The sequence below is a fragment of the Rousettus aegyptiacus genome, unplaced genomic scaffold (genome assembly GCF_014176215.1).
Source record: "Rousettus aegyptiacus isolate mRouAeg1 unplaced genomic scaffold, mRouAeg1.p scaffold_m13_p_4, whole genome shotgun sequence".
In the NCBI taxonomy this organism is placed as follows: domain Eukaryota; kingdom Metazoa; phylum Chordata; class Mammalia; order Chiroptera; family Pteropodidae; genus Rousettus; species Rousettus aegyptiacus.
The window spans coordinates 49,312,591-49,337,152 of record NW_023416307.1 but is presented as its reverse complement, the minus strand read 5'-3'; the positions used below and the strand labels follow the sequence as shown (position 1 = coordinate 49,337,152).

Sequence of the window (24,562 nt, the reverse complement as noted above, 5' to 3'; positions counted from 1 at the left end):
ATCGACAGGATTGTTTCCTTCTGATAGTTCGAAAGGAGAATTTGTTTCATGCCTCTTCCAGCTTTGGGTAGCCCTCAAACATTTCTTCGCTTGTAGGTGCATCACTTCCATCTTCTGTCATCACATGGCATCCTCCTCATCTGTCTTGACATGGCCATCTTCTGATAGGGACACTAGTCATATTTGATTAGGAGCCCATCCTACTCCGGTATGAACTTATATTAATTTAATTAATTAGATCTACAATGGCCCTATTTCCAAATAAGTTTATATTCTTAAGTATTGGAAGTTAGAACTTCAACATAGCTCAATTTTAGGGGGACATAATTCAACCCACAACAGGAAGCAATTTGCTTAATTTCTGAGACCTCCTCTTTTCCCACCTGTATAGCTCCAGCATAGGCACTGCATGGAGAGAGGCTGGGTGGCTATAGGGGACACCACTCCCTCTGCTGGCCCTAGATTAATTTAAAAAGGCCCTAGATTAATTTAAATACAGCATAGTTCTGATATTGTTCCTAGGGCTTCAAACTTCTGCCTTCCCCTGTGCTCCATAGAGCCACTTCTCCTTGTGCCACCACAGCACTCCCAATCTTGACACCCACGTATCCTGACACCCTAGAGCCTTGAGCTCTTTCCCTCTCTCGTGTCAAAGTCCTCCCTGGGATCTTTTATTCACACCCAGACACAGACAGAATAATTTGGGGAATGTGTGTGAGGGTTTTTTTTTTTTTTTTCTCATTTGGGACTTGGAAAGACCTAGACAGCTCCCAAGGCTTCTGGCCTATTTCACCCAGTGTTGCACAGATGGTTACTTTAAATAAATTCCCAGGATGGGAGTGGGGGTAGGGAAAGATTATGAATCACAATTCTAGGTACTTCTGCCAGCAGTACCTTCCTTGGAATTACCAACACAGAGAGAGAATCTGATAAAATGTGGAAACATCAGAATAGAAGAAAAAAGTCTCAAATTCTATGACCACGCCCTATGAATAGGCTGTGTGACAGTGGTGGTCGGGTCATTTCCCCTCTGTCCTTCAATTTCTCCGATGGTAAAAATAAGTTAGACTATTTCAATGCTGATATTCTATGATTTCATAAAAGCTAATCGTGTTATAATAGACCTCTAAGAATCTATGCTGACATTCCATGATTTTATAATAGTTTAACTTTATGCAGGTTAAATGGAAGAAAAGATATATATAATTTCTCTGCAAGTCAGCTAATATCTTTGAGGAATGATGTCACTTTTGAGCCTCGGTTTTCTGATCTATATAATATAGAAATAACTATATGGACTTCATAAAGTGGGGAGGGCAGAGTGCCTGGAGAGATGTACACCTCTGTACAGAAGAAAGCAGGAATGTCTCCGAAGTTTTTCTGCAACAGCTCCAGCGATCACGGCTCGGGATCCTGCGTGGGTGCGAGCCCACCAAGAGGGCAAGAAGAGGGCGGGGTGAGGGCGGGGCGAGAAGGTTGGCATTGTTCTCGTCCCGCCCCCGTCCCGCCCCCGCCCCGCCCCCGCCCCGCCCCCGTCCCGCCCCACCCCCGCCCTAGATATCGCGAGAGGGTGGGTCCGCTTGGCTTCGGCGTCGGCGTCCTCCCGCGCTGCGGCGCTAGGCCGGCTTCTCTGCCACGGGCCACTGGTAAAGTGGTAGCAAAGGGCACGCGAAAGGCCACCTGCCGTGCGGCGTTCGCTAGACGCCAGAGCGTCAGGGTCGTTGTGTCTTGACAACGACGCCAGGAGCGGTCTCCGACACAGCAGGTGCGGCCCCTTTAGCCCCAAGCGGGCTCAGTGGCTGCCTGGCGAGTCTCTGCTCGCGCCCAGTTCTTTCCTTCCTGGACCCGACGCCCAGCAGCGACACTGAGCCGACCGCCGGAGCGGCAGGCAATGGCGGCCTCGACGGCCTCGCACCGGCCCATCAAGGGGATCCTGAAGAACAAGAGTTCAACGACTTCCTCTGTGGTGTCCCCGGCCGAACAGCCCGGTAGGAGTGTGGATGAAGAACTGAGGTGAGAGTCTCGAGGGACGGCCGCTCGTCGCCCGGGTCTGCCTGGGAAGCTCCTCCTTCCCGGCCCCGGCGACCTCGCCCTCCCCGCGCCGCGGTTACCGGCTTAGACCCCGGACCTCAAGTGCGGGCCCGCAGGCAGGGAGGTTGCTTGGATGCGGATCCCACGCCTCTCTGGTCTCCTTTCTCTAGCCAGGCTGAGGAGCAGAGTGATTTTAAAGAAACCAGGAGCTATGACGTATTTATCATCATCTTTTTTTTGTGTAAACGCATATATAATATTTTTAAAACATATATTATGACCTTTGAATTTTCGGATACTAAGAACAGTGAAGAATCGAATTGAAGCTTTAAAGCTTCACTTGTTAAGCTTTTATTATTTCTCAACCTCGTATCTGAGGTAGCTAAAATTCTTGAATAATTATTTTCTTGGCTTGGGAACGCTAGTCTCAAGCTAATGAGAGATCCCTCTAAAATATCGACAGTTTCTCCATTTTTCTAATTGTCCTTCTTCCACAATCATTCCTTTGTATGTGAGCATTATCAAAAGCATCATGCCACACTCACTTTCTTAGGTTCTGGTTTCTTATCTTTGCACCTAAGAGGAATCAAAATTTTCTGAGTCTTTGATCTATAGACTTAATGGAAAGCTACCTATTGCTAATTATTTTTGCATCTGCAAGAAGAGTTTAAGTGCTCTCTGGACTTCGTTCTTCTTGCGAAACATATCTAAGTGCAGGACAGATCAAAAGTAGCAACCGAAAATGATCCAGTGTGAATTTAGTGGCTCTCAAATAGTCACAGGTACTCATATAAAGAGATGTTGATCCATAGCATTGTGTGTAGTGGTAAATAATTGGAAACAACCCAAACTCCATTAATAAGACTGGTGAAATATTAATTGTGATACAGTTGCATAATGGAACAACATACCAGCCTTTCAAAAAAGAATGAGGTGTTTATGTACAGAGAACAACATCTAAGGTGCAATGCTCAATGAAAAAAGTTATGATAACAATATATATGGTGTAAAATATGCCACTGGTTTAGCAGTGCTAGAGAGTGTGGAATGAGGTATTAAAAAACTAAGGGCACTACATTCTGGAAGTAGGGCTTAAGAAAGATTATCATTGAAATCTGTAAAGTTATAAAGCTAAAATGAAGGTGTTCAGGAAAATTTAGAATGTTGGAACTAGGGCACACCTGTTGAAAAGATCACTTTAGCACTATAATAGGAACTACTACTTGATGATGATGGTAAATTTATGGGGATATGTGTTACCTTGAAGAAAACATAAATGGGAACACAGCTTAGAATCATGACCTTGGTGTTGGAAAGGACCTGAGTTTGTCTAGCAGCTACCCCTCCCACTCTCTGGATGCTTGACTCTTACTTTCTCTTACTCAATTTTCCAACCTCTGTTTGGGTTAAATCACTTCAAGTGGGGTTGGAGAGATGGTCAATGGTTGTAGGTCATAGGATTAAGAAAACAAGAATTTCCCAGAACATATGTATAACAGGAAGACCAAGATAATTAAAAAACAAACAGACAAACTATAGAAGGCCGTTAAGCAGCTTCAAGGTATTCAGCTGCAGAAGTACGGTTCTCACTGGCATTTTTGTTTTTTAGCTGTGCTTTAGTACAAGCTTCTTTTTTTGTTGGGCTACCAAGTGGCTTATAATTTTCTTCTGTCTTTCTCTGATTCTTTAACTTCTCTTTATTCTCAACTTTGATCTGCTATAAACTCCTCGTGGCCCAACCCTGTACAGGGCTGGCCTCTCTGTAATTGACTGGGGTTTACCTCTAGGTTTTTCTGCCTTGAAAGCAAATATGCTAGATTTACTCACCTAGATAGGTCTGCTCCTGTAGAGGCTGCTAGCAAGGCAGATTTCATTAAAAAGGGACCTTTTGCAAAATGAGTGACTTTGACTGACGGCTTGTTAGAGGGTTATCGTCCTGCCTTTAAAGGGAATTACCAAGCCCTAATTCAAATAGTAAAGGGGGATGGCGTTTTTCACGATTAGTGTTATTTGACTAAAGCAAAGAAACATTCTATTCGTAATACAGTTGACTCAAGCTGCATGGATCCACTTAGATGTGTTTTCTTTTTTCTCCCAGTACTGTAAGTGTATTTTGTTTATGATTTTCTTAATAACATTTTCTTTTCTGTACTGTAAGAGTATGATATATAATACATATAACATGCAAAATATGCATTAATCAGCTGTTTATGTTATCGGTAAGGCTTCCAGTCACAGCAAGCTGTCAGTTAAATTTTGGGGGAATTAGTGCTCCAACCCTAGCATTGTTCAAGGATCAGCTGTACAATATACTTTATTATGTATTTATATCACAGCTCATGCAAACAGTATTAGTGACTATGCATCTCTTTGAACAAAAATAATAAAAGTATAGTTGAACACATTTGAAACATTTTTTGTGATGTTTAATTACAAAATTACAACCAATATTCCTCCTTTCATATGAAATTAATAGTTCATTCAATTACAATGCACTTAGAATTCAGAAAATAAAAAGTGAAATGTAGTAGTCTAACATTAAATGTTGGAATGGAGTATAAGGCACAATAATCTATTAATATGAAAATGACCAGACGTCTAAGTCAGTTCTGGTTATTCTTGGTAGCTGTGTTGTACATAGTCACCATAAACACAGAATTAGTGAATACTGAATCATCACTTCTACAGGAAATACAGAGTTAGGTTCCTCCAAGCCACTGGTCACATTTTCATCAACCAATCAATATATAACCTTTCGAATTGTTTCTATTTTTAATATATATTGTTGATTCATTAGCATTGAATACATGGCCAGGAACACTGATCATTCATGCCTGAATAAAACTTATCTAACACACATTTTCTCCATAAAGCACATTACAGCCTTCTTGCATTTAGGAGCACTTCAGCACTACACTTAGGAGCCACTTTAAACAACAGATTCGCCAACAAAAAAGCACAAAAAAAGCAAATAACATGGTACTAAACAGACTGCAAAAAGGACATTTACTGTAGGAGAGCTGAAATGAAGTAAAGCATCTCCCGTTTAACCTCAACTGGGAACATGCACTAGGTAACTCAGTTTTCCCTGCTCTGCACATATCTTTGAGAGACAGAGAAAGCACCTTTGAGTGTTGATTTTGTAGTTACAAATAAGTTTTAGCAGGTGGTTTATTTGCAATTGCACAATCCGTGAATAACCATACCTTTTATTAGTACATTTATTTATCATGTAAAATCCAGTGGTAGTTTTCTTTTTTCTGTGCATACCACTTCCTCCCCATACCATCAGTTGTGAATGGATGTTATGTAACATAATATTTAATAAAAAGAGATGTTACCAAGAGATTTTTTGTTTAAGGCCAGAAGTTGATTTGTCTTATTCCAGTGGTCTCTAAACTTTTTGATTGTTTACCTTTTTAGTATGGAAAAATTCAAATATGCTTCGAATAGGTTTGTTTGTTATATATACACACATGCACATACACTGCACATATCATTAAATAATATCTCAAGACTAAATATACACTTAAAGTGAGGTTTATATAATGCCATATTTCTTTTTTTTTTTTTATGGTGACATTAATGAAACCCAGTAAGTTTCAGCTGCACACTTTAACAATAAGGCATTATATGTTTACCCTGTGTTTACCTCCCATAGTTAGATTTCTTTCTGTCACCACATATTTGACCCCCTTTACTCCATCTACCTCCCCCACCCTCTGGTAACCACTAGTTCATTATCCATGTTAATGAGACTGTTTGTCCTGTTCATTTGTTGCTTTTAGGTTTATATCCCACATATGAGTGATATCATGTGATTTTCAACTTCTTCTGTCTTTTCAACTTCATATTGTCTCTTCTTATGGCTGAGTAATATTCCATTGTATGTATGTCTCACAGCTTCTTTATCCAATCATCTATCGTAGGACACTTCAGTTGCTTCCACGTCCTGGCCACTGTGAATGACGCTGCTATGAACAACGGTGTGCAAATATCTTTTTGGATATGGGTTTTCAAGTAAATACTCAGTAGAGGGATTGCTGGATCCTATGGTAGATCAATTCTTAGTTTTTTGAGGAGCCTCCACACTGTCTTCCATAGTGGCTGTACCAATTTGCAGTCCCACCAGCAGTGTATGAGGGTTCTTTTTTCTCCGTATCCTCTCCATTTGTTATTACTTGTCCTGTTGATTATAGCTATTCTAACAGGTGTGAGATGGTATCTCATTGTGGTTTTGATTTGCATTTCCTTACTCTAGCTAGCGGTGTTGAGGTAATACCATATTTCAAATAGTCTTTAGCATTTTTTTATATAGTTCTTGTCAAGCTGTCTTTTATTCATTTATTTTTTTGATATCTCTGTGCTATTATTTTCTTATCATTCTCTTTATACTTTGTACTATTGTCTTCAATGAGTGACTTCTTTAGGTACATTGGTCAGGTACCATTAAAACTGGATAGAATCTAAATCCACATAAATAGGCATAGATAAATCTCAGTACACTGCAGCACACTGTTCAGATAGTTAGAACTCCACTGTTAACCACCTTTGATTGTGGAATTCTCATTCTTTCAGGATATCTTGAATATAATGTATAACTAGTGAAAGTCTTAACAGCAGATCATCAAAAACAAGACACCATTGGTTCTAAGCTGTATCATGATTTTATATGCCACCAAGAAAGGAAAAAATACTGCCAATTATAGGATGCCATCCATTTAAAGATATATTTTGTTTTCACAATATTAAAATGAGGAAAATATGCTTTTGGAATTGTTGAAAATTTTATATTAAGTGTTTCTAAAGCTATCTCATGAGAAGTGTATAGGCTAATGATTAATCAGGGACCAGAATGCCTGGATTCAGGTCCTGTCTGCTACTTATTAGTTCTGTGATTTCCAGCGAGTTCTTCATTATATCCATGCCTAGTTTAACTATTAAATGAGTGAATATAAAGTATTTAACCCAGTACCTCATCCTCAAATGTTAGTCTCATTCTAGAAAACAAATACAAAAATCTAATTTTTTCCACATCTCAGTGTGTATTACACAGTATGCTTTGGAATCACTGTATTCAATTCAAATTCTATAGTAGTCAGATAATACAGGCAAATTCTGTTTGAAAAAATTGTGCTTTAATTAATTTCCTTTGATACAATTTTATATAAGCATGCTTCAATGTTGTCTTTTTCTACCTCTAAAGGGATATAGACTATATATAGTCAAAGGCCCACTGAGTAAAATTTTCCAAAGGCGACTTTTTGTTTACTAATTGCTTTTATTGTTAAATCTTACTTTAATTGTTCAGTAATGGTGTCAAGCTTTAAAGTTTTGTACTTTGTCAGCTTAAGTTGAATCTTCATTTAAAGAAAACCGTTTCTTGAAATGTGCAATTAAAGTTTTAACACCTTGAAGTAAAATCCTGCTTCCCTCTCCAAGCCCAGATAAAACTATCAAATGAGCAAGTCACAAGCAACCATAAGTATGAGTAGGTTTTTCAGTGGCATCATATGAGCTATCAAAGTGAAAGTGAGAAGTGGTGACTTTCTGGACCATATTTAGACTACAGGAAAATCAGTCATCCAAGCTGGGGGAGTAGTGGGGAGCGGGGTTACTGAAACCAGCAGGTTCTTTCACCCTCACAGCAGATCTGCATATAAGTGGTGGTGCCTCTGTTTTTTGGTAAGTGAAGGTAACTCAAAAAAGGTCTCAGGAACAGTTCCTGATAGTGCTGGGATTAAACTCGAGTTCACTCCTTGGGTTTTGTTACTCTACAACTGAAATTCTACCAAAACTGTAGAGATGCTAATTGCCATGTCCAGTGTACTCTGCTGACAGTTTCTTCTACTTCACTACTTTCCACCTAAGAATTCTAACATTTGTAGGAGCCTGTTGTTTTATGCACTTAATTTAAATTCATGTTTGTGCAAGATATTGTTACCTTCTTTGGATCTGAATAATTTTAAGGATTTCTTTTTTTCTTAGTATTATGTTGAAGTAGAGTGAAGCTTTAAATATATAAAACTTTAATTCTTTTTAAGGTGGAGAGTAATTGGCAAACTGGGAAAAATTTGGGTTATGTATAATGTAGATTAAACCTCTTACAAATTTATAACGTTTTCAATAGATAGGCAAAAGATATAATTTATACAAAGCAAGTAAAATAACAAGTATTCTTTCACATTGTTTATTGGTTAATACACAAAGAAACAAAAACCAGCTTTTAAATACTAATTTATATGTACTCAGGAGGAAAAACACACACACAAAACAAAGTTTTGGTAATTATGGAGGACATTACAAATAGTCCTCCCTTTTTAAAAAGCTATATGGCAACATGGAGTGAACTATAAAACTTGATAAATTTAAACCTAGATATATATATATCTGTCCTAACAAATAATCCTAAAAACATCATTGAATACAATATGCACAAATATATTCTTTTTGGCTTTATTTTACATAGGAAAACCTTGGATTCAATCTAAATATCTAACATTAGGTGGATAGTTTATTATTGAGTATCATGCAGTTATTGAAAAGATAGAGTAGAAAATAAGCAGCTTATTATAAAATACATATACTAATATGAAACCTTTCAGTATATATTTCTGTATGTAATGATAGCTTATGTATTTTTCATATGCATTATACAGAATAGAAAGAATATGTAGAAATCAAACTTGTTTATATGTTAGGGTGCCGGGGTTGTGATTTTTAAATTTTTTCCTTAATTTTAAGAAAACATCATTTCTACTTGTATCCTACAGTTCTTTTCCTCCTATCATTAGCTCGCAAAACAGATTTACAAGGTATTTGTTTCTCCCTCCCTGTTAGAGATACCTTGTAAACTCCAAAGAACCTTCTTCATTCTTCTTTCCTAAGCAGTAATGATGATAAATTATCATTTTTTAATTCAATATAATGTACTACACATACGGAAAAGTATATTGTATCTCATTTTAAAGCTTAAATTATTATAAAGCAAACACCTCTGTAACCACCATCCTGGTCAAGAAAAAGAATGTTTCCATTATCTCAGAAATGCCTCCTGACTTTTATGGTAATTTAAATATACATCTCCTACACATTTTAGTTTTGCCTGCTTTTGAACTTTATACAGAGATGTGCTAGTTTTCTAATATAGTTATCTAGAAATAAGACTTTCTATTAATATAGGTTTTATGAAACTATTACCTGTGCTTTTCTATTTCTGACTCGGACTTAACTGTGGCTGTCATAGGAAAGGACATTTAGTAAATGCGTCATGGGTTTTCCTTCTTTTATTAATTGAATTGCTTTATTCACAAAATTAATCTTCTCTTAAAACTAGAATACATTTCTTTCATTATCCTTCTAATCAGAAGCTTCTTGATCATTTCTGTTAATATAAAATCTTTAGAAGTGTATCTCTTTTCACTGTGAGTTTCCTTATATAGAATATGACCATGAGCAGATGTAATTATTTGCTTTACAAATTTACAGAAATTTTTAGGTAATAGAACTCTTTAGCAAAATAAAATGTCTAAAACTGTAAATTTAGTCATACAGAAAACTAATTACTTTTTAGAAAAACTCATTCTGTGGCAGATGTTAAATATTTCAGAATCATTTAAATTTTGAGTCTTGCAGGGCAAAGGTAGAACACATTTAGAACAAAAGCAATTTAAATATCTTTTTAGAATGCCTTATCTCAAACCATTTTCCACAGTGCTGATATTGGCCTGGTTTCGGGATTTTTAACCCAAAACTTTAGATTTTAAAATCATAAAAACTCCTTATATTCGTATGGTGCTTTTATAATCTGGTTACATAAACACAGTTTCAGTTCTCTCAATTATTAAAACTCCATTTTATTATAATTTCCAGGAAGAGTAAATGTAGACCAAGAAGAGATGTTGGACTTGTCTGTAGTCACAGGACTAATGAAGGGTAACAACCGTAAACATTCATATCCCACTTAAATTTTTGTTGTTTTTTTCCTGCCACAAGACCAACTATTATTTTGATAGATAGTCGGAAACTAGGCATCTAAAGAAGTCCATATTGTAAAGCAAGGTCGGTTCGATCAAGTTTTTTGTTTTTTTTTTTAAATACTATCAGCATTTAAATATTAGTTGAAAATACAGGTGAGCCCCATGCTGAATGAATAAGCAGCAGTTCTTTAAAGAAGAAATCTTGTTTCTGTGCTTAAGATTAGTGACCCATATGTCTTAATTTTTAGCTTCTTTAAGCTTTTAAGATTTCGACTTTCATGGTGAAGAGACATTAGGCAACTTCTGTTTGGGGGGTGGGTAGTGAGAGTTGTACTCTCAGTCACCTGTGGAGTTATGGCTGGGCCAACCTTTGCCTCTTAATAAAACAAAGCGTAAGTTGATTTGAAAGGAAGATGTCCGGCAGAGAGATCTTTTATGTTCTTTTAATGAGTAGATAAGGATTTGTAATTAAGGCATTTAATGATTGAGCACCTTAGTAGTTATGCAAATATTTTTCTGAATGCATATTAATGGTATTCATAAGGCAGTTATAAAGCATTTCTGTTTCTCTTAAGTAGATTATCCCATGTGATCAGAGTACAGTAGTCCCCCCTTACCTGCAGTTTTTCCACTGTTAAGTTACCTGCAGTCCCACAAACACTATTAAACCAGAAATAAACAATTCATAAGTTTTAAATTGTGCATCTTTCGGAGTAAAATGGTGAGATCTTGATATGAATCATCCCTTTGGTCCAAAGTATCCACACTATGTGCTACCTACCTGTCCATTAGTCACTTAATAGCCATTTGGTTATCAAATCAACTGGTGCTATCACATTGCTTTTTTGTCTAAGTAACCCTTATAGTAGCCCAGTGCTCTGTCATTCACTTTACTTCATCTCATCACATAGGCATATCATCTTACATCAGGAGGAGGGTGAGTACAATAAGATTTTTTTCCTCCCCTCTTTAATCCTCCGCCACCCCCACCCCCACCCCATTTCTACCCCTGACCTATGGATGTTGCCATCTTCCTTTTTAAGAACTGGATCTCTAAAGGCGGGGCATCTCCCCAACAACGCATGCCTGTGGCACGCACCAGGGGCCTGGCACCCCCGGCGCACTCGGGGGGCCTGGTGCACCCAGGGTATGGTCTGTGGTTCCACCTGGAACATGAACCCAGGACCTTCTGTGTAAAGCAGACATGCTAACCACTACACTATGGAGCCACCCCCACAATAAGATATTTTGAGAGACCACATTCACATAACTTTTATCACAGTATATTGTTATAAGTGTGATATTTTATTATTATTATTAATCTCTTACTGTGCCTAAGTAATGAATTAAAATTTAACATAGGTATGTATGTGTACAAAAAAAAACATAGTATATATAGGTTTCAGTATTATCCACAGTGTCAGACATCCGCTGAGGGTCCTGGGACATATTCCTCATGGATAAAGGAGGACTGTTGTGTAGCATTTATTAGCAAAATCTTTTCTAGATTAAAAAAAAAAACAAAAAACTATAGTTTAATGTTCTGATTCTTTTGACTGTTATGGATATCTTTGAAAAATTTAGGCCAAGGAAATATTCCTGTTATGTTTATCAAACTTACTGCTATATAGTAGATGAATCCTTAACTACTTTGATCAAGCAATGTGTAAATTTCAATTTTTTGCTGTTAATCAGTTCTGTAGACCAGATGAAGACTAAGCATGTCATAATGTGATAGTATTTTGAATGCCTGGTGAAGATTCTGAATAAATGTGTTTTTAATATATGAGCATTAAGTATTTTATATAAAACATTTACTGACATTTTATTGTAATTACTTATGGCTTATACCTTAAGTCAGTTTCTGTTTCAAACAGATGTGAAAATAGAAGTTGGTAGTCAAATAGAAATAGAAATGTGGGATTTGGATGTTTGTGAATTTTAGATGTGCACTTTTTTTTTCTGTATTGAGGAAAAATTCTTTTTAATTTTAGTAAAAAATCCCAGAAGTGGGATGAAATGAACATCCTGGCGACATATCACCCAGCAGACAAAGACTATGGTTTAATGAAAATAGATGAACCAAGCACTCCTTATCATAGGTAATGTTTTACAGACATTATTCCTTTTTTTGATTTGTTTACTTTTTGCACTGATGTGAACTTCTGTATAACAGTTGATTTGAAGTTGTGTATGTTTTATATTTGTTAATAACCCAACTATATATTTTTGTGTAATAATATAAGTAGTATATTACTTTAATTATGGGATCCATTTTGTACATTATAATTGTAGTAGTTAATGTTGATTTGTTGCACGTCAGTGGGCTCTAGCTGCTAATGATGCACAGAGGCTAGTGACTTTTGCCTTCCTTAAGATAGTCTGTACAAAAGAAGATGAGGATTGGACTCGTTTACTTCTTAACTAGAAATCAAGGTCTTACTCAGTCACTTCAGAAAAGGATAACTTCACAGATGGTAACTTTTTTAAGCCATTCAGAGATACAAATGGCCATTACTATTTGATGTCCTTAATTTTGAACTTAGATCATATTGTAGTTCAGATAATAACATTGTGGTTGTTGGCAGTTTCAAGTCTTCCAGAATTTTTTAATGAATTATAAAATAATGTGTGGCAGTGATTAGTATAAAGACAAAAATAATGCACCAATATGCATTATGAGAAGATGGAGTTCTAAAAAGGTAGAAATACCTAATTCAGATCATACCCTAACTTGTATTGAAAAAAATAAAGATTTCCAGAACTGAAACGTTTTGTTATGAAAGTAAGATAACATAAATCCAGAAGTTATTGTTAAAATAGAGTTAAGAAATTATGTGTTTTAAATCAATGGATGAAAACTTTGGAAGAAAAGTTGAGATAACTTGATAATAGCAAATACAGTAAAAACAAGAATAAACATGAAAATTGTAGCATGAGTAGAAAGAAATAATGAAATAGGTACAGATACTGAAACCCCGATGTTAATAAACTTAAGGGAAGAAATCGACATATCATTTACGAAAAGTTCATATCCTTATTTTTCTCCTAATTATAGGCATGTACTTTAAAACATATCTTAAAACTTCTGTTGTACCAGAAGCCAGTCAGGGCTTTCTTCCTTTTCAATAAACGTAGTAGATATCTCTTGCTTATCTGTGTTGAATGGAGATAACTATGCTAAAAGTTAAGATCAAACATGATTTAAAAAAAAAAAAAAGCTGTAGCCATTATGTTTAGACTTTATGTTTAAAATATAATAAATCAGAATGGTAGATATTTGAGGCTTCTTTGTTTCACTCTTTACCTTACCCATATTCTTCCTCTGAGAGTCCCTAAAGTTATTTGGTTCCTAAGTGATTGATATGTACGTACAGTTCTATGTGCTCAGCTTTTATCAGTTTACCGCTCAGTTTTACCAGTTTCTTTCATGCCTTTTTTAAGAGTTTTACTTAACAGAAAAAGATGCTTCTTATAGAAAGATCATGTTATACTATCTAGGAATTTCACATGCTAAAATAAAAGTTATTGCTTTTTATACATACATAAACATATAATTCATCTGTAAATTTACAGAATTTTCTACAGAAAAATTTTACAAATTGATGATTTACCCTACTTTACTTAATTATATCCAGTAATGTAAATGTATTTATTTCAGCTTCCCATGTAAAAAAGAGCATCATCTGAGAGAGAGAGAGAGAGAGAGAGAGAGAGAGAGAGAGAGAGAGAGAGAGAGAGAGAGAGCGCGCGAGCGCGAGCGAGAGCGAGCGCGTGAGCTGAATTCTATCTCATTGGTGCCTTGGGAATTAAACATTTTTACTTATGCCGGGAGCGATTAGGTCTTTAGGATTTAATTTTGTTATTTTACCTAACCTCTTGTCTGCATAGATCATTTGTCTCTATCTTCAGGTTGAAGTACCAATATATATTCTAAAATCAGGTAGTGTGGATGCATTATTTTTCCCTCCCAGTGGATAGAGTAATTGAAATATTTTAATTTTTTTTCACATGATTCGAGTTTTCAGTATTTATCTTCATGGTTGCAGTAGTGGTTTTTAAAAATCATTTGAAGGCTTTTCTTGATTGGGACTATAGTTTTAAATATTTGCTTTGAATAGAAACTAAAATAAAACTTCAAAGATGACAACAGAGCTATAAATATTTTGATATTTTAACTTTTTAAACTAAGTCAATAGGATTGTATTTACTTTGTTTTTCTACTTGAAAAGTTACATAGTTCAGGTATTAATTATAATCTGCTTGTCATCCTAGTATGGTAGGTGACGATGAGGATGGATTGAGTGATTCAGAAAACACTGAAGCCCTGACCCCAGATATATTAGCTAAGAAGTAAGTACTGATAGCAGTAAAACATTTTTACTTATGCTGTTTTTAATTCTGCAGAGTTAAACACATTTTACTGTAGTTGTACAAGTTTAAATAAAAAGCATGTGCTAAGTTTATCTGGATTTTCATAACAACTTATATAGCCTTGTTTCTTGATTTAAAAAATCAAGATATTCAGGTAGCAGAAATAGAGTACCAAGCCTAGTACACAGATTCCCGTGTCAGTTCCCTGTGGATTTTTTGTTTGTTTTATTTTGTTTTTTAGTATCTTGCCTCCTGGGTTTTCAGGATGGAAGTGAGAAAGGCAAAAATAAGTGAATTCCTAAACAAAAGCTCTATTACTTTACTGTTTATTGATTTGTCACCCTCCACTTTTGTTGTTTATTGGTTTCTATACCCACACCTGATCGCTTGCTTTTTATTTTCCTCATCAGATTATAGCTAGTATATTAATGATCCGTAGATGTTTTTATGAGACTCAAAAGTCGAAGAAGTCACTCAACTAATATAAGAATATCAGTGTTGATTTCTTTGTTAAATAATTGTTTAGATTAGCTGCTGCTAAAGGCTCGGAGCCAAAGTGTCAGGTTCATGAACAAGAAAGCAGTGAAGATGAGGACAGTGACCTCTCACCTGAAGAACAAGGTAGTTTATTTACTTTTTGCTTTCAGCATTATGCTAATAATTTTTGTTAAGTTCATTCATTATTTGGAAGATTGTCAAATAGTTTTCCTTTTGGGGAAGTGGGTGGTGGGTAATTTTAAAGTTCAGGTTCTATTTGTGTGGATTTTATTGTATAACAGCCCCCCCCCGCCCCACCCCAGCTTCAAGAATTTGGGAAAATATTACTATCTTTAAAGTAATGATTAGTGTTTCTTTCTTTGTACTTTTTAAAGTACCTATGTAGAGTTAGATGCTCAGTAAACGTTTATTAAATTAATGCTTTTAGAGTCATTGAGTGTTTGGATGATTTTAAAGTAGGTAGAAGTAAAAGCTAATTTCCCAGTTGCTTTTGCTTTTTCTGTTTTAAGGCAGTGGTAAAACTTAACAAATGAACCAAGTTAGTCAGACATAGTGTGAAGATTTCTATTAGGTTCTATTGAACAACAACAAAGAAAATTGGTATTAGCAATCTAAGAGCCCATGCCCATCAATAGATGATTGGATGAAGAAGTTATATAGATACAATGGACTACTCAGCCATTAAAAAAAATGAAATCTTAACCATTTGTAATGACATGGATTGACCTAGAAAGTATTATGCTAAGTGAAGTAAGTCAGACAGAGAAAGACAAATACCATATGATTTCACTTATATGGGGAATCTAAAGAACAAAATAAATGAACAAACAAAATGAAAGCAGATACAAAGATACAGAGAACAAACTGGTGATTGCTAGATGGGAGGGGAGTTGGGAGACTAGTGAAAAAAGTAAAGGAATTAAGAAGCAGAAATTGAGAGTTAGAGAATAGTCAGGAATGTGAAATACAGCATAGGGAATATAGTCAATAATACTGTAATAACTATATATAGTGCCAGGTGGGTACTAGACAAATCAGGGGGATCACTTTGTAAATTATATAAATGTCTAATAATAAATTTTAAAAATTATTTTTAAATTAAAAAAAAAGTTTCTCCCCGAAAAATAAAATCTAGATTGAAGAGAAAAAAAAAAAAAAAGGTAGGAAAGGAGATAAAGACAACCTCTCAATGAGGATGGAAGAAGCTCTTGTAGCCTTTACAGCAAGCATATACACAGTTAAGGCATTACTACCTACTTATGGTTTCTGTTTTTACAAGTAACAGTGGTTATCTATGGAGGTAAAGAGAGAAGGAAGATGTTTCACCATGTTGCTATTTATACTTTTTGAACCATGTGAATGTATAATCTTAATTAAAAATTATCTAGTTTATTTTCAACTATTTTTAAAAGGAAAAACCAAGCCTATGTGTAGGGGAAAAAAAAAAAAAGGAAGAAAAACACATACATCCTCACAGAAAAAGAGAAAAAGTAGTAGTGTACTTGAAACCCTGAAATGTGGGGACTACCTATACTGTAAAGAAGTTCATAAACTTTAGATCCAAGATTCCGAATATTTGCTAGTTAACTGTCAGAATCTTTGTCATATTTAGCTGCTAAGGTATAATTTGCTATTCCTTCCTGTAATCTTCAGAATATAGGTTATTCAATGTAACTACGATAGTCTGAGCCTAATTGTTGGAGAGAAATTTTACATATGGCATAATCTCAAATTGTGTTCTCTCTTACCCTCAGCGACTTCTTGACTTATTTTCCCAAAGTATACCCAAAAACGCCTTTGAGAAAGGTTTCAAATAGAAATTGTTTCTAGAGCTTGTTTCTTCATTTTTCTTTAAAAACATGATCTATTGAGAAAAAGGAATTTGTTATTAACCTATGCTAACAATATCGTTTTCCATGTACTTCATTTTTTCCTTCTACAGGGACACTTTTATTTTTATTTTGAGTTAATTTTTTTTCAGTTCTATTTGACAGTCAGTATTTTATGTTAGTTTCAGGTGTACCACATAGTGGTTGGACATACACTGACAATTTTTCATTAAGGAACTTTTCCTCTAATTGTAGTTTTATGAATTAACCAGCGGGGGGAACCATTGACTAGTTACAATTTCACACATTTCAGTTCTTGGCAGAGTTACTGATGCCTATGTATAGATAGATGTCTATTGCTTTTAAACAAATTATGTCTGAAAACCCTTATTTATTGATAGAAGTTCTTAAGAAAAATTATCTTGTAACTGATAGCATAACAAGCTTTTGGCTATGAGGTCAGACAGATCTAAATTTGTACTCAGGTATGTCACTTGTCTAATTTGCTTAATTTCTCTGAGCTTTGGTTTCCTCATTTCTAAATTGAGAGCTATAAAAATATTTGGTTATTGGTGAGTATTAAATTAGATAATTCAAAGCATTTAGCACTGATTCTTGGCATATTGTAAGTGCTTAGTAAATATTAACTTAATAACTTAAAATAATTTGTATATTCTCCATTATATTATTTTGTAGACTAGTGAAAGAAAACATAAAAAGGATAATTTCCTTCTATAAGCCACATGGTTAGTTGGCGATTATTAGAGCTAGGTCTGAAACCTGAATGTTCTTATACTCTGCATTATTTTGTTTGCCATACAAGGATTGTAAATAAAGTGAATGTAGAAATTCAGAGATGATTGAGACCACTTGTATTAGCAATGAATACATTGTGTGGTTTTAAATTATATAATCAATTTTTATCACCAAACTAGAGTATATCCGTAACAAGTAAAACCAAGTTCTCTTAGAATTAAAAAGAAATAATTTTCTTAGACTATAAATATAATTCACAGAAGAGAAATGTTGTAATATCAATACCTAAGAACAAGAAATCGCAAATTAAAATAGTGTCATGGCACCTTTCAGATCAATAAAGATTAAAAAGAATGACTATGGTGTGAATGTGGTAGAGAAATAGGTTATTCTTATACAATTGGTATGCATGAAAAATGGTTTGGCTTTTCTGGAGTGCAGTATGGCAATATATGAGCCAAAAACTTAAAAAATTGTATCTTTAGATCTAGCAATTCAGAATCCCAGGATTTATTCCAATACTTTTAAACCCTTTTGACCAAGTTTCACTCAGTATATGTAGACATAAAATAACAAAAATAAAAGTTTCATAAATAGTACTCCCCTTTACTGTATGTGATGTATTTCAGTTTATTCTGTTACTTCATTTAAAAAAAAAATGCTTTTTTTGACTCACTAATGAGTCACAAGGCACAGTTTGAAAAAACACTAGTTAATATTGAGAAAGTAATAAAGCAAATGCACAAAAATATGTGTATTACATCATAAAAACATTGAAAATACAAAAGGGGCATCTGAAACCTTTGACTAAGAATGGGGGATTAAATTATAACTCAGTACTTTTTAACTATTTTTAAATTATGTAAATACGCTGCGTACATGATAGAATTTTACTGTTTTTATATAGTTTATTGTCTAAACTCAATCATTTTAAGATTGAAAGAAAGATCAGTATTATAGTTCCATCAGACAATCGGCATAAACTGAGATTTTACTGGACAAACAGACTTATGGTCATCCTGACTATATAATAAGTGAAAAAACACCATATATTAATAATATGTGATTTGTTTTTATAAAAATGCATTTTTAGAAAGAAGTCATAAAATATTAATGGTACTTTCTGAGTGAGGTAATTAAGAGTGTTTTTTTTTAAGTTTCTACCATGAACTTCTGCTACTCTGTAATGAGAAAAAGTATTACCTTTTTAGTAAATTTATCTGGTATTGGAGGCGATTAGAACCATTTTTTTTTTGTTGTTGTTGTTTTAATATTGGCTTGCACAGCAACTGTATACTTGAAAGGCATAACTAAAAATTTAGTTATGAGGCTTTGGCCCTTTTATTGGTCTCTCTTTTTTAATTTCACATCTCTTAATACAGCACTCTCAAAAAGTAAATTAAACCCCAAAGTAATTTTATAAGTAGAGAAGAAGAAAGATGCCTAGCAAGATATTGGTATTTTGAAACAAGTTGTTTGTGGGATGTCGACGTAGATGTTAGTCTCAAAACTTACCTGAAAAATGATTAATGAGTAGTGATCTGAACTGTAAATGCTTGTTTTTAAAATATATAAGTAGGTATAGTGATAAAAACAGCAGAATTAGAGGACATTGAGAATGTACTTTGAATACCCTTATTCTGGGAGATTTGTATTTTTCTATGCCATTTTGGCATAGAAAGATATTTTTATAAATACCATAATAAAACTGGTGAATGAGTTTTATTGCTCTTATTTGGAAAAACAGGTAGCAATTTTATATCAATCCCCTTTTTTGATTTTTAATTTACTGGTCTTAAGAAATTTTAAAATCTTATAATTATTTCTTTATAAGCAGTTGATCTTTAAAATGCTCTTAATAAAATGATAGATGTGTTGATTTGGTGCTAGTTCATTGTTTCTATGGTGAAGACTATAAATGAAAGAATAGTCTAGAATGATTTTACTATTCCTTATAACAGGTTTTCTTAAAATTGCTCTGGGAGTGAGGCTATGTTTTTAGCCATTTAGCCAGCAATGTTTTAAATCATAGCAATGTCTTAATGAAGCATAAGAGTTTTTAAAGGTATTTTTCTTAATTATAAAAATAGATAACTTGAAAATATTAAAATTAACCTATGGTTCTTGACCCAGAATTAACCATTGTTAATTATTACAACTACTCAACTCTGCCATTGAGCACAACAGCAACCTTAAGCATTACAAAAGCAAATGAGTGATGCTGTATTCCAATAATACTTTACTTACCAACAGGCAGAGGCTGTAGTTTGCTAGTCCTTGAGCTAAAGACTTCCTAAACCTATTTTTTTTGTGTATTGTACAGAAAAAAAGCGACAGTTTGAAATGAAAAGGAAGCTTCACTACAATGAAGGACTGAATATTAAATTAGCTAGGCAATTAATTTCAAAAGACCTACATGAGGAGGACGAAGATGATGAAGAAATGTCAGAGACTGCAGCTGGAGAAAGCATGAATGTGGAAGAATCAAATCAAGGTTAGATGTTTCAGAAACATCACTGAGACTCTTGTAGTCCTTTGTGCCTGAATAACATACTTTATTTTGCTTTAAATTTTTGAAGAACCTCAAAATATTTTGCTGAGTTTCGCTTATGCCAAAAGTTTCCAAAATTTCAATCCCTGTGGCCAATTTCAAAATAATGTTTTTTATGCCCAGAGTTGATTTAAGATCATATATGTTTTATGACTTTTTAAAAAATTTATTTAGGTTTAAACAATGATGTTTGTCTTCTTATTAAGCTATATTTCGTTTTTAATGTTTTAGACCCTGTTTTATATGTCATAATCTAATTTAAGGTTTAAACTTTTTAAGGAACCATGTTTTTAATATGGAAGATTTGTTTTAACATCCCTTCAAGTACAAAGTATATCATCTTTCCATCGTTGATTCTTTTGACTGTTGGATTGACAAATTATTTGGCTGATTTTCGATTTTGTTTTGTGATGTTTTTTTAAGTTTCGGACAACCCTCACCTCTGCAGTCTACCAACTTTTGATCAGTCATAGGAAATAGATTTATTTTATTTTATTAATTTATTTATTTTAGTAAATGTTCTTAGTTTCCAAAGATTTTTTTTAAATTATTTTTTATTTAGTTTTTACTTTATTATTTTAGGCAAGGCAACCCTTGGTTGACCTCACAGATTGCAAGGACCTTGTCAGCTTGCAATCTCTTATATTTCATTTTTTACACCTACAGCACCTGGTCTTCCTAGGTGGTATCCCATCCAAGTACTAACCAGGCCTTACCCTGCTCAGCTTGCGAGATCAGATGGGATTGGGCTTGTTCAGGGTGGCATGACTGTAGACAGATTTTATTTATTTTTAATAAACTGTTATTTTGGTATTCAATGGAGGTGAATCTTCTATACCACTAATACAGATTTTGTGCTCATTTCACCTACTCTTTGTACTTGCAAACTAATGTTTTTTGATGGAGATATAACTTACTTTATTTGTTGTGTCTTGGATGGCTAAGTCTTAGGAAAGTAAATAGTAATTATATGACCATTTTGGTGAACGTATATGAAATACGAGTGATTCTGAGTTAGAACCTGATGACTATGTCACATAACGTCAGGATTACAGTATTTTCTGCTGTATTAGGCTTTAGCCTTTCGTAGTTTGTTTTATATAGCATTTCATTTCCATTTTATATGCCATAGTCTGTCCAGCTTATATTTAACTTGAGCAAACTTTATTTTGAGCAGTTATTGATATGTCTCTCTCTTCCTCTTTTAAAATTTATTATCCATTTTGACCTATCTTCTAATTGGCCTTTGTTTCCCATTTACTTATATATTGGTGATTTATTTTGTTGTATTCAAAATGAATGTTTCTTTAGTTATGTTTTCATTAATTTCTGCTGAGATTTTCAATATCAATTCTTAGTGACTCTGGCCAAGCTCTGGGAATACCCTGTATTTGCCACTGAAAATTTGCATCAGCACTACTGTTCCAAAGGTTAAAGAGTTTTCTTTTTTAAGCCACGGCTTTTGAAAAATAACTCTGGCCTTTTGTCTGTCTCTGCCTGTAAGACATTAAATTTCACACGTTTAGTACATAAATATATTTTTTTTTGTTTAAAGATCATGATTAAAATTTATGTTAGCTTGGTGTCTGATTTTTCTTTGGTGGAGGTAAAGTACAAGTGTATTCTATTTAGCTTCATTAAGTTCACAAGAATAGAAAATACTACATAATAAGGCATAGAGAAGAAAGTTCTTTATCTTTGACCATCTTTGGTTTCTTAAAAAAATATTACCAGGTTTTAAAATCTCCAGGTTCCATGGTACCCATTATTTTTTGATCATTGTCATTCTCCTCCCTCTCCCCTAACTCCTGTCCATTTTTATAAAGAGAAAAAGTGGCATGTTTAGATTCTGAGAAAATATTTTATAATTTTCATATAAATTCAGATCTTTTTATAGCTTTGAATATTTGAGTTGTAATAAACTCAGCTATCCACCTGTGATTTATTCACAGAAATGTTCAGTCTGAAATCTATCTGTCCTGTCACCAAGCAGACACTGCTGTTCTGCTCTTTAGACTATTTAGGTGGTGTGCAGATTCCTTCATATAATACTAATCTACCGACATGAAATGTGCCTTATTTTTTGTTTAGCTCTTTATATTTGTTTATCATTACAGTGATAGAAGGAAACTTTAGCTCAGGTAGTTCTAAGGTTGGCAGTATACAACAAACAAATTATGTTGACTTTCATTTATCTTTGCAGGATCTACTACAAGTGACCAACTGCAAAACAAATCGCAGAGTTCATAGAAGAGATTTGTTCAGCACTGTAATTGTCAGATACAAATCCTGTTACTATAATATACTGCTTCTTGTTCTCTACAATTCATGACTTAAGTACCAAAATACATACCAGTTATTATATGTTGCCAAGAATTAAATAACTTTAGAGACATATTAGACTGAAAATGCCTAATTGATACATATATTCTTGTGCCTAATACTTCACCACGAATACAGCGTAATATCAGTCCAAAACTTCATTACTTTTGTAAGAACACTGGTTAATTTGTATAAGATACTATATAGCTTTTTATGCTTTAGAGGTTAAACAATATTTTGAGTTTGGGGATGGGGATATAATTTATTCACTTCTAGATATAATAGCTCTTATAAACTTTTTTAATCAAAATCTAATTGGAACAACATTATATAGGCTGATAAAATAGTCTGAAAAGTATTTTAGCACATCTTCAACTCAATTTGTTTAATTGAAGAGGATTATAAGAGTTACTGTTGCATTTTTTGGCCTACGGCCTTTAAAATTCTTTTTGAGTTTCTTTGTTCACCAGAAAAGGATTGAGCTTTTTCTCACCAAAACTGGCTTTTTTCACAAATTATCAGGTTAAACTTGCACTAATGTCTGCTCTTTTTTGTACACTCAATGGGCAGACTTCAGATCAGTTTTTAAATATAATTCTAATACAGTCTCAGCATTCCCTTCATATGCCTGTTTTAACCACCTGTCTTTGTTTCTTATTTCTTTCCACATACATGCACACAATCCTTTATCTTTTATAAAAGATCATAAAGATTGTCATGACTTTAGGAACTTCCTTCTCTCACATATTTATCATTTGCTGCAACAATGAAAATCTTATTTTGACTATCAATTCCTATTTCTTCTTCTAATACATGGAGAAAATAGAATGAATAGCAGCAGTACTATAGACAGGAAATACAGTTAAACTGTAGAATTTCTACACCTCTCCGATTTAGAGCTTGCTAATTAAATTGCTATTGCTACTTTATTCTTTGACTTAATTAGACCTTAGAGAACAACTGAGATTTTTTTGCATGATGAGAGAATTGTGTGTAACCAGTGATATGATAGTTCCTGAATGTACAGACAAGTAATCCTAAACACTTTTTAATTTAAAACCTTTAATCCCTGCTTTAAGGGAATATGATAATGTATACTATGGCAAATGTACTTTATTCTTCTAGCACAGTAAGAGATTTTTTTTTTTGAAATGAAGTGCAGTTCCTGTGTACCTTGGTTTAGTGATAGTTTCATTTCTTGTCAATTATTTGCATCTTAATTTTGTGTTAGTACCCAAAGACTCCATATACATTATATGAACAGACTTTTTAAATAATTTCTGTATATTGTATATATGAAATGGCTTTTATTAAACAGCATATCTTCTACTTAGAAGTTTATGGAAATATGAGTATGTCAAAATAAAAAGTGAGAGAACTCTTTACTGAAGAATATTTTTATTATTTTGAATGTCATTTTTAAATGAGATCCAATCAAAGCACTTTTGAACTGTAAGTATAGTATTCTAACTCAAACATGTTAACTAGTAATACCACAAAACATTGCTTAGTTCTGCTTTTTGAATTTACAACCCATTTGGGAGGATTTAAACTTATACATATGTATATATGTGTTCATAGACCCAGACCTCTGTTTCTGGTTTTCTTATTTTAAGTTCTTAGAAAGTATCCACATACTCTATTTGTAGAAATAGCTGCTGTACAGTGAAGAAAAGGTAAGACCTTTAACAACTTCTATTGTTGTTTTCAACACACTATTTCTTAAAACTTCAATCACAGGCAAACTTGTTTCTAATTTCAGAAAGCATAGATAGTTATCTCAGGAGCATAAGACATGGCAAATAGCATGTTCAGTGGGATTTTAGGTAGTCAAATGTAACTGAGTAAAGCTCTTTCATCAAGTCATGAGTTCCATGGTATTAAACTATAAAAACTGAACCTTTATGATTCAAGTTAGATTTTCCTTTGGAGGAAGTTATCTGTCAGTGTTCAGTACTAGGCAAGGTAGATTTTACATTAACTTTTTAATCAATATCACTTCCTCTGCTTAACTCTTGGTGTCATCTTTTCTTTCATGTTTCAGTCTGAAGTTCAGCAGTGAAGCTCTTTAAAATCAGACATATAATGGTATAAATGAATTTAAAGTAAGAATAACGTTAAATATTGAAGCAAAGTGCCATTTTCCCCTAGACATTTATTTTGTTTACATTTCCCTTTAAATTGATACACTAAACATATTGTAATAAAATATAGTAATAAGA

At 33.9% G+C, this 24,562-nt stretch overlaps 1 protein-coding gene and 1 pseudogene across 2 annotated transcripts; one reads left to right on the top strand and one right to left on the bottom strand.

The window, feature by feature from the left end:
* Positions 1-1,578: 1,578 nt before the first annotated feature.
* Positions 1,579-24,562, top strand: PPP1R2 (protein phosphatase 1 regulatory inhibitor subunit 2). 2 transcript variants are annotated; one of them, XM_036219196.1, is made up of 6 exons: positions 1,579-2,013; positions 12,005-12,112; positions 14,286-14,363; positions 14,911-15,008; positions 19,791-19,961; positions 22,222-24,562. In XM_036219196.1, exons 1-6 carry the CDS (start codon positions 1,892-1,894, stop codon positions 22,266-22,268), a joined length of 624 nt encoding a protein of 207 aa, XP_036075089.1. In that variant the 5' UTR covers positions 1,579-1,891; the 3' UTR covers positions 22,269-24,562. The 2 variants fall into 2 exon arrangements, with proteins under 2 accessions (XP_036075089.1, XP_015990782.1); XM_016135296.2 differs by having other exon boundaries at positions 1,582-2,013; positions 14,911-15,005.
* On the bottom strand, positions 20,676-20,794 carry LOC118602678 (annotated as a pseudogene).